The sequence below is a fragment of the Calidris pugnax genome, unplaced genomic scaffold (assembly GCF_001431845.1).
Source record: "Calidris pugnax isolate Ruff unplaced genomic scaffold, ASM143184v1 scaffold20, whole genome shotgun sequence".
NCBI classification, from domain to species: Eukaryota; Metazoa; Chordata; class Aves; order Charadriiformes; family Scolopacidae; genus Calidris; species Calidris pugnax.
This window is the reverse complement of record NW_015094510.1, coordinates 19117415-19128949: the sequence shown is the minus strand read 5'-3', so window position 1 is coordinate 19128949 and position 11535 is coordinate 19117415. Positions and strand designations below refer to the sequence as shown.

Below are 11535 nucleotides of genomic sequence, written 5' to 3'. Positions count from 1 at the left end.
AAAAAAAACCAAAAAAAAAAAAAAAAAAGGTGGCAGACCTATGAGGCCACCCAAAACCTAAATCAAAGTCAACAGTTTGTTCAACACCAAAATAGATCTCCAGTTTCAGATGTTTCAGGAAAATATGAGCAAGTTCATTACTGTCACATTAACAGGGATGTTCATCCTTTTTATGGCTAAAACAGCTGCCTTTTCTGCTGAAGGACTACTTGATGGAATATGTCTGCCTAGTCTGATGGCAGCTAAGCCAGAAAGGGGAGCAAAATATGGGAAAATGGCTTTGAGGAGGGTGTGAGAGAATGACTGTGGGAAGGTACCACTCACCTGGGCAAAGCATTATAGACTGTAACAGTGGGCAACAGTCCAGCCTTGGCAAGGAGATCGATAATATGATCTAGAAAGACTTTCCCATCTGTAATGTCTCTGATCTGCAGCTGGAGAAATAATAAATACACATTTGATGTACAGCTGTTTTATACCATATTTGCTTCTGTTTGGATAGTAGCAGGGCATCTCTCTGCCTCATGTTTTCAGAGTCCTTTCTGAGGACTGGAGACTGAGGAAAGTGCACATTCAGGTATTGTTCCAAGAGTTAAGGCATGTTTGGGACACACATGAAAATCTGCTATCTTGGAAACGATCCTGGGTTTTCTGCAGACTTGTACAGGAGGTGTGTGCCTTGCAGTGGTCACATGCACTTTTACCAGGTCTTGTCACTACAGAATAAGCCTTTCCAAAGACAACCTCATCCATAACCAATTTCACATGAAAATGCAAAATAAAAAAGTACAGCAATATACATCTTATTTTAAAAAGCTCTTTGTCAAATTTGTTATTTAAAAGTTGTACTTAACTGTATTTCCTGTCTCTGACCAGCTAGGATCCAGAAATGAGTTATCCTTCTGCCCTCCCTGGAAAGAACAGTCTTTCCCAATTAAATCATAGCTGCTTTTTTCTAGAAGTGGAACAAGGGGACTCAGAAGACTCACTCACCGCTCCATCTATATCTTTCACTGCTGCATAAGCACATTGTAATTAAGGTCTTCATAGAAGACAGAAACTAGTCCTGCTAAGTCCATCAGACAAATGGATTTAGGTGCCTGTAGAAAGATGGATCTGCACTTGCCATTGAGAACTGCAGGGTCGGGATTTGCTACAGACCACGGTGACAGACTAGCTGTGACAGTCAGGCAGCTGAGCTCTAGGAGACTGCAGAGACACTGACGACCTTATGAGGTTTCTTAGGCCTCATTTGCAGCACAGTCAACAGCTTGAAGAGCCTGGAGTAAAACTTTGCAAATCATATCTCAAGTCACCTCTGCCTATGCTCCTGAACATATGCCTCTCTCTTGCCGGTAGTTTTTGCATTGATATATTTTTCTTAATTAACAGACATGCTGTTTTAATTCTCTTTAGCATCACATTCACATCACATGGCTTCAATGTGGCCCTGACCCAGGCCACATGTTCCATTGTGGGAAATACAGCTGTTGAAAAAAACTGTTAAATATTTTGCTGAAAAAAAAAAAAAAAGATAATTGGACTAGCAATTAGAGGAATAAATGCCTGTGATTCAACCCAGACAGGATTAAAACCCTAAAAAGCATCAGCAAGTGTTATAATTAAATGAATGATTGTAAAGCAGGCATGCGGTAAACAGTGTTTCTCATAGCTTAAACATCCAACACACCATGACCAGTAGCATCTTTCATTTCATGGTGGTGTATTCCAGGGGTCAATACTGGGCCTAATGTTGTTTAACATATACATTAACCACTTGGGAAGAGAATAAAACTGCAGCAAGTTTACAGAGACTATAAAAGGAGGAGGAGTGATTGATATACCAGACAGCTGTTCTGCCATTCGAAGGCAGGCTGGAGAAAGTGGCTGACAGGAATCTCATTAAGTTCAGCAAAGGCAAAAACCAGGTCATGCCCCTGGGGACGAATATTCCCAGGCACCAGTATCAACTGTGGGCTTACTGGTTGGAAGGCAGCTCTGCAGAGGAGGTCATTGAGCCCTGTTGGACATTGACCATGGTTCAGCAATGTGCCCTCATGGAAAAGCAGACCAACAGGCTCCTGGGGTGAATTAGGAAACACACTGTCAGGGTGTCAAGAAAGTTGATCCTTCCTCTCTACTCAGCACTGGTTAGGCTATACCTGGAGTACTGTGTCCAGTTTTGGACTCCCCAGTACAAGAGAGAAACAGAGCTACTGAAGCGAGTACAGCAAATGGCCGCTAAAATGATGAAGAGGCTGGGGCATCTGACAAATTAGGAGAGACTGGGATAGAGAGAAATTAGGAGAGACTGGGCTGGACTGTTCAGCCTGGAGAAGGTGCAGAGGGATCTCAAAAAAGTTCATCAAAACCTGAGGGGAAAGTGTGACAAAGACGGTGCCGGGCTTTTCTCAGAGGTTAGCAATGAGAAGACAAAAACCTGAAGTTGACCAAGTTCAAATGGCCAAGAAATGCCATTTAAACATAAAAGGAGACATTTTTTTATTGTTGTCAGAGGTTATCAAGAGGGACTGTGGAATCTCCATCCTTGAAAATACTCAATGCCTGACTGGGAACAGGCCCAAGCAACTTGCTCTAGCTGCAGTTGCTTAGGCAGAGGGTTGAACTTCAGAGATGCTTCCCAGCTTCAACCATTCTGTGATGTCCAGGGGAAGCATAAGGTCTATATTTTTTTCTACAAATAACTTAAACAATGTGATTTGTAGATAAAAGTGATCACCTCTCACAGAGGCAAATCTTACACTTTCGTTACCAGACATGAGTTAATTATTGGAAATTAAAAAGAAAGATGGGAGGGAAGTTGATAAAACGATATCTGAAACCAGTATTTTTTTTCTTTTTTTTTTTTCTTTACCCCCATAAATTTGAGTATGCCAGACCCATACAAATATTACAGCATCTAATTTACACCAGCTCAGATGAAGTTAAACATGAGGTACAGTATATGAAAAGAGGGAATTCCAGCTGTCCTAGCCCATAGCTACATCTGTACTATAAATAGTATATGGGAATGAGATGAAGCACTGGACACAGTACTTTGCTGATAGAGCACTCCATATTATGGTTTTGGCCCACGCCAGCTTGCACTTTTTGAGCCAATCCCATGCATTAATCTATGAATAACAGATTCCAGGAAATGTTCCAACAGGCAGCATAAACAAGGCTGCACAGTTTTGGCTTTCTCTCTTCCTCCAGTCTTGCCCCAACAGGCTTTGCACTCTCCGTTAACTCCTGTACGCTTCACCACAGTGCATACAGCGCAAAACTTCTGTGTCATGTTAAAACATCATCCTCAAAAGCACCATGTTATTTTACACAACCTAAAGCAGGGAGAGGAAAAAAAAAACCCACTCCCCCCCAGTCCCTGCCAAGAAAATTAAACCACAGGGGCACCAGCTGGTAAAAGGAACTGAACACAAAGTGCTGTGTAGTGTGAATGCAGACTGCATGTACCACTGGATCTATGTACATGAGCAAAGTGTAGTTCTGCTTTTTTTTTAACAGTATAGATATGGAAAGTAAAATAAAAATTCAAGAAATCTTAATAGACAAGAGATGCATCAGATTAGAAAGTGAAGCAAGACATGAGGATGGGTGAACTTGATGATCCAAAATGTAAGGGCTGATGCCGTTGCATGTTCTATCATAGAGATTACTTCTGTTTAACAAGGAAGAAATCCATAAAAGAAAGCTTGAGCTCTGTGGCATTTAAAGGATGCCAGTTAAAGCAGCCAGAAAAACATTTTCATTTAGTATGACATTAGAAATAAATTAATATGGCTGTAAAGGAGACTGCAAAGTCTCCTGAATAAAAGTACTGCTAGCTTTCAATCAATAATGTGCTGGGCTCCTAATGATATAGTGTCACCCTGATGATCTTTTACTAGTTACTTGTACCACAATGAATTATCCTCTTCTCTGCGTGGAATCTGTAGCTAGTATTTTCTTCTGTGTGCTAGTAGTTAAACACAAAACTCATGTCACTCAATTTTTAACTACTACTGGTCAAAAAAAGTTAACATACTGATGTGAAAATTTTTGTATTTGTCAAAAATATATTATTGCTGAACTGAAAAAACAACCCTTGGCAAATGTTGGTAAACTTTTATACTTTCATACTTGCATTTTTGTGAAATTCTATGAAAGCCTATGTTTGGAGAAATGTGACACAAAGAAGGCGAACTTTTGAAATCTTCACACTTGTGGCTTATGTAGAAGAGAAGCAGAAGGGAAGCAGTCATTTAATAAATGAAGATCATTAATTTAAAAAGACTTCCTACATCACACATGGTCCAATTACAAAGAGGAAGCCCTACATATCTCATGCTATCACCAGGAATTTCTACAGCTCAGTACTCAAGGGAATCAGGTATTCTTTTATTTGAGCTGTGCCTAGACTTTGGTATCCTTACTCAGACCCTCCATCTGGGATTATCATTTAGCAATTCTGAGTTTCAGACAGCAAAATAACAAATCACAACACACATTTATCTCTTAGGACTGCTGCCTCCACCAATTATATTACTAAAATATATTGTGGCCCAAAAGTGGAATTCATTAATTCAGTGTTGTTATTTTAGATCTTTTGTCAGACGAATGACATGAAAGGAGATACTGGGCTTATCTGAGGATGATCACTTGCACGGTAGTTTTCATTTGTCAAACTTGAAATGGTAAAAAAAAAAGAAATCCTTCCTGACACAGTTTAAGATTTCACATCATTGTTTTTATAAAGGAATCAAACTATTAATTTAATTTTACTTGGTAGACTTTTATAGTTATTTCTGCAAAAGAAATAACTGCATGTAAGAATTTGATTTGCCAACTTTAAACTCATTGGACATTATTCATCCAACAGAGACCTACTATGATTTAGGGGTAGTCCCTGTCTGAGCTTGCCACCTTAGCACCCCTTTTTATGCAATGGATGTTCAGACAATCTAGGTTACAATCCCTCTACCCTGCAGCAGATGCTTACTTTTGCTAATATGAACCTAAATTGCTAGTTGCTAAATGCTATTTACTGTCCTGGGGCTGCCATTGACAGTGGAGGGAAATGCTGGCAGTTACCTCAGATGTAGAAATACACCTTGTACACACTCCATGCTAGGTGAGAGGAACCTAACCTCCATTTGTAGTTGGCGCAGGTGATGGATTTTATTTTTAAAATATATTGCTGCTCCTTTCCCAAGGAGCAGAGATACACCTTGGCATTCCTGAAGCGGCAGCTCTGCTCAGCTCCTCCACTTGGCTAAGGAGAGTGATGAGCACCTACAGTTGCAAGGAAAGAAGTACAAACAAGGTCTTATCCTGTCTCTATCTTTTTTAAGGCATTAAGGCTATTTCAGTTTCCATATGGGTAAAATACTGAAAACGGGGAATTAAGGAGACGAAGGAGAGAAGGTGTCCACCAGGTCCAGAATGGGTCACAAGACTGGTATTATGCACACCATTTATACTAGCCATTAAATATATGAAGGCCTGTTTCTTGACTCGGGCAGGAAAGGGGCACTTTGTGGCTCTCCATGGGGCCCCAGTGCTGGGCTCCCCAGTACTTCTCCCTTAAATCAAGATGGCCTTGTCTGTGCTTCCTATTGGGAACAAACCCTTCTCTTCACTGTCCCCTGAACTATGTCCAGGCACTGCCTGGTTGTCATAGGAAAAAAAAAAAGTCTAAGGAACATTGTATCAGCTAAACCTGGATCAGCAGACAAATTGATCCATCCTTCTTCCACGCTCGGTTTAGTTTACTAGCGTAGATACAATTGTGAGTATTAGCCTGGCACTCTCTCCTTGGCATGCAGTACTATTGCATACATTTCCCTTTCTGACACCACCATAGTATCTCCCCTCTCCGGTTTATACATATGCACATATTTCTCACTTCAAGTGACGTGGAGGTACCTAAAGTTTGTCTGACATCCACTGGTCAAGAACTTGAAGAAATTGATGTTTCTGGCTCTATATACTTAACTGGATGGGAGTCTGCTTAGGACCACCCTCAAGGCTACTTATAAGGCCAAAATAAGCAACTTCTGGGTCTCCAAATGGAGCACACATCAGGAGGATTCCCCCTTGAGAACACAGTACTTTGCACATGTAGGGCTATCTGATAGGATGTAATCTGCCAAGCACAGCAGGACAGGCAGTCTGCACATTGTCCACTGAGCATCCAAATGGATCAGAGGCAGAAGATCAGGAGGCACGTCACCTCTGCCAAGTGTCTTGTGTCCACGAGCTGCTCTCATAAAACCACACAAAGTACAGCCATCTGAGTAACAAGATGTCATTTTTTTTTTTAATGGTATTTTGATGTCAAATGTTAGCTAGTGATGAGGAAAGCAGAGAAGTGTGATCTGGAAAACAGTGAAATGAACTGGAACTCAGAAGAGAGGATTTAATTTCTTCTATGACTAAGTGTCTCCATCTGTAAAACTGAGACGAGATTGATTTTCTTTATTAGATGCTTGGGGATCTGTTGGCTAAAAAAAGTAAGTATTTTTTTTGTATTTTCCAAGCATGAAAACGGGTATTTTAATTTCTATTTAATACTCCTCTTATTAGAAATTAGTCTCAAAACACATGTACTAAAGCAGAACAATTATTTTGAATTTTGACAAGGCTGAGAGGCATATAAACACAACAGTTTTCCAATAAGACTGTACAGTACAATACAGTATGAAGCAGACACAGTACTGCAACATGTTCGTTTGGTCAGCAGAAATAGCAATTGCTTTTCTAGCCTGTTTTGATAGTTCTAACATGAGAGCTAAGTACTGTCTTTTTTTCACATTGACACTGAGATTTATCCTCTGGCATCCAAAAAGGCTAAAGTTCAGTTTAACAGATGGTAATTGCCAATACTGGTTTTAAATCCTCAGTATTTACAGTATTTTTCCCTTTGCCTTTCTCTTTCCAGAGGAGACTCCACCACCTCCCTGGGCAGCTTATTCCAGTGCAATACAGTGGTCTTGTTCAAACTAGAGAGGGAGAAATAGGGCTTGGTGAAACTTTTTGCTGAATCATGTAAATAAAGATAAGGCACTATTAAGGATTTTTTTTTTTTCTCCATTTTTTGGGCCTTGTTTCATCATTCTTGTGATCATGCTCTGAATATGTGAAGATACACAGATTAGAATGCGTATGACAGTATGAAAAGATTTGTACATGGACGTCAGTCATCTATTAAGTTTTGGACCGTTTAGCATATTTCAGATCAATTTGGCAAAAGGGTATTAAACACAGAAGACAAAAATCTATATGAAATAGCTTATCATTTGGGATGTTGCTTTTAAGGGTAGTTCATTTTATGTCTTTGAGCCATTTACTTTTCACCTTTAAGGGAAAAAATAAACAGAGTTTTGTTCCGGATGGATTCTAGTTATTTTGTGACTGCATAGATCCATGCCAAAGAGGTGTTCAGACATCCTTGCTGGTTGCTTCACAGGGGAGATGAGGGGTAGAGCAATAAGGACAGAAGTGACCATTTTATATTAAGATAAAGATTAAATGCTAAGTATTGTAATTCCAGGGCAGTTATATTATATGCTTGTAATGTCTCTGCCTTGTAGCTTTGACTTTGTTTTCCATCTTATCTAATATACGGAAAACATTCACCATAATCTCCTCTATTCAATACTTGTCTAATTATATTTATGAATATTCTTCCTCCTACATCACAAAGAAATGCATGTAGGTATGAATCCTAGTTTCCAGAAAATCACAAGGTAACAATAAAATGTGCAGTCCTCCCTTTTCATTGTTTTTAAAGCATGAAAGTTTAGTGATCTTACAGATAATTTATGTGCAGCTACTGCTGGCAAAAGTGACAGATTTGGGACCACTGTCAGTTACTAAGTCTTTGACATCAATTTTTCATACAGGATACCAAAGGAAGCAGATAAAGTTCTTTGAGAATTCCATCACCAACTCAACTAGACATTCCTGCTTATAAATCCCCAAGAAATTATTAATCAAATAACCAAAGAAAAGAGCAAGTTCTTTATTAGTAGTATTCTGACTTGATAGTATGCTAGTCGTGTGTTTGATCACATTACATTAGTTTAAATTAATATCAGGTGAGGGGAAATAGATAACGGGGTAGGAGGAGCTGTAGTCACAAGACTTCTCCAAATCTGCACTTCAGTAAAAGACTGTCCATGCTGAGAAATAACTACATGAAAAGCAACTAAAAGAACATGTTGATTTTCTTTCTACATTTGGTTGTGGAAGGATTCTTGTTCAGATAAATCAAAAAGGCCACACCATCAAAAGAGACGCCAGTGTGCAGCTGTGCAGACACCTTCTGTGATCAAGGACTCTGAGGGACGGAGTGTATCAGGGAAACAAGTGTTCACGAGGGAGTGCCCTGCATATATTGTTGTATTTCACTTGGATTATATTAATGAAAGGTAAAATACAGAACAGTATTTTAGGGACTACCAGAGACTTTAAAATGTTACAAAAGTAGAAAATATATCAAAAGTTGTATGTTACAAATTTATTTCCACTTGAAAAGTCAAAAGTGTCCTACCACATGATAGGTTTTAATCCATTTTCTTGTCTCCTGCTCTTTCGTCAGCTCCTGTACATACTTGATCTATCAGTTCCATTTTCCTCCCCATGGCCTAGTCTTTTTTTGGGAGAGGAGAGCACAGACACATTCCTCCCCTAACATAACTACTTCCTTTAAAATCTGACTTGACTGACAGCTCACGGTGGCACAGCGGTAAAGGAAGCAGATTAAAGTTCATATTTAATGACAGTCAAAGGCCCTGGGGAAAGGTGACAGCTTCAGTTCACCCCTAGGCAATCCTAAGAGCTTTCATTTTCGCCTAAAAGCTCTCTAGCTCTTACTGGGATTAAAAGCTCTCCCTCTACCTAAGTGCTATGATAGTTGATAACAAAGTCACCGTATTGAGGGAGTCTGACAGCCAGTAAGACAGCACAAGATATCAACCCATTGCTCAGATAGTTTTTCCATGCAGGGAGTGGTGCTCATGGTGTGTGATTATGGAATTAGGGAAGGTTTTCAATTGTGTTTGAGGAGAGCGATGCAGTTTAAGTGCATTAGCATGTGCTAAGTGAGAAAGGGAAGCATACGTTTTCTTTTTAACTAAAAACTACACTAAAAGCTTAAAAATATTTAGAATTTGCTATTAAAAAAATATTCACAAAGGAAAGTAAACACAGTTCAGCCAAATTCTTTATTTAGTATTTGTTTCAAAACAGAAGTATAAAAGCACATTAGATAACTCCTCTGAATCTTTGGTCTGCAAAATTAAGGCACTTTGAACAAGTTTTTTCTTACTCCATGAGTAATTGTTTTCCAACTGTTGTTAATAAAGGCAAACAACTTTTGTGAGTATAATTTACAGACAACTCCACATCAGTACCAGATATTAGCAAAGCATGTTTTGATATAAAAGCTTTAAGACCTAGCCTCATTTTTGTAAAACCTTTTTCCATGCTGTGTTAACTGTTTGCATGCATTTTTATTTATCCCTTTTATAATCCACTTTAATAATCAAAAGACACATTTAGGGAAAAGTGGCAAAACACTTAAGAATCTTACTATATGTATTGGAATAGGATTCCTTTAATGGGAATGATTTTTCTTATAAATTATGAAGACAACATGATCTCAAATACTTTTCAAGAAGCTCATAATGTTTGCTTTTTTTCTTTTTAAGAGCTCCCATTAGCCATGTTACTAGAAGACATTTGGTTATGCAATGTAGAACAAAAAAAAAAGAGATACATTTAATATAAGGCATATCTGTTTGTTTAAAAAAGGTAACATTACTGGTGACATTATGACATTAAACACATGATGAATTTTGACTTAAAAAAGCATACAATACTACTGAACCAAAAGTGCTATATTAACTTCTCATACTTCCTTAGATTAGTCTAACAGTCACCTGAAGTGATTTTTTTTCTAGAAATGAGCTAATTTCATTTATATTTCTTATTTAGTGGAAATAATAATAATAAAAAAATACACTCTGTATTGTTCCCTGCTCTTTTTGAATCCAATCCTGCAAACACCAGCCAGCATAAGAAGGAACCCTGGTTCTACAGAAGGTGTTGTCCTTCAGCAGTTCCTGGATCCCACCCTGCATAGTGCTCACTATCAAGAGCAGTTAAAGCACCCTCAATGGACTACCCCTCCTAGTGAGCACTGTGCTAGCAGTGAGTATCTGCAGCTTCACAGCAATTTGTGGATTCATGGTTCAGTTTACATTATGTTATCAAAACAACGTCATTTTCTAATGTTCTATTTTTTTAAAAAACAGTTTATCTTCCTGTCAAAGACCGTGCCATTGGTTTGCAATTCTGTGGATTCTATCTTGAAAAACTTTTAGGAATAAGCTAGTCTTGTCCTCCTTCTTGCTGCTCCCCCTGCAAAAAATAGAAAAAGAACCATAATTATCACTTATATATAGTATAGTTACACTATATACTGCATTTATTTGTGAAACAGACGTGAAGAGGAAAGATGAAGCCTGATGCTGAATTTTTCACTTTTGTGCTGGAAGCTAGGAAATTATAATGGTCTCTCAGCTTCTTAAATGATTAAAATAATGTAGAATCAGTGAGTTACAAATCCCATGGTGGGGAATCCCACATTGCCATTTTCACGGTGTTAGACTCCAGAGTCAGATCTCACTTTGACAGCTTTATTCTGATCTAAAACACTGTTTGACCAAAGCACATAAACTAAGTTCTTTTCAGAAAGAAATACATATAAGAAAAAAAATCTAGAAACCTAATACAAAACTTTGTTAATTTTTTTTTCTTTTTTAAAGCATAAATGCACCTCTTTCCTTTTGAGCTCTGTTTTCTTAAGGGCATTTTTTTTCCTCCGGACTTTTAACATAACTCAGGATAATATTTACATGTTAAAATGTTCAAATATAAGTTTTGTTTTTACCTTGTGTCCTCCTGTTTGGTTGTACTTTCCTTACAGGTGCTTCTAGAAAACAGAAATTTGGCAGTCAGAAATTATTTGTAAGAGCCTTTATATTAAAACCCATTAGAAATGTTGGAAACCCATTGCTGACTTCCAAAGTTTGTCCTTTAAGGTTTTCAGTAAATTAAAAATTTTGTCCCATTAGCATGTTGACTTGATAACCTGAAACATGAATGCATATAATACAATTCACACATTTCTGTCATGCGCGGTCATCCATCAAATCTTACCAACACTTCAAAAGTATTTTTTCACTCTATTATGAATTAATCCATTATTCACACTGATGTCCTACAGAGAGTTACATGATGTAGGCCGGTGCCAGGATGTTTTCCCCATGCTCTTCATTCAGTAAACACCATCTGACGCTGTCAGCGACATACAAGCTCAGGTTAGCGTACAGCCCAGGACAGCCTCAGCTTTGGCAGAGGATGTCCAGGTCTGCTGTACAGATATTACTTCCGGAATTATTTATAAGTGACATGCTTGAAACTCAACCATCACAAGATGTTGGTCACATCTCCAGCTGTGTTTGGAAC

At 38.4% G+C, this 11535-nt stretch overlaps 1 protein-coding gene across 12 annotated transcripts in view; it reads right to left on the bottom strand.

Annotated features, from left to right (window-relative positions):
* Positions 1-9208: 9208 nt before the first annotated feature.
* The window catches only part of POSTN (periostin, osteoblast specific factor), a 35969-nt gene continuing 33642 nt past the window's right edge, over positions 9209-11535 (bottom strand). For all 12 annotated transcript variants that reach the window (XM_014966028.1, XM_014966030.1, XM_014966031.1 and 9 more), the window contains 2 exons: positions 10958-10999; positions 9209-10425 (listed from right to left, as the gene is read on the bottom strand). In XM_014966028.1, coding sequence (XP_014821514.1) covers positions 10385-10425; positions 10958-10999 — 83 coding nt within the window. In that variant the 3' untranslated portion in view covers positions 9209-10384. The remainder of the gene's footprint in view (positions 10426-10957; positions 11000-11535) is intronic.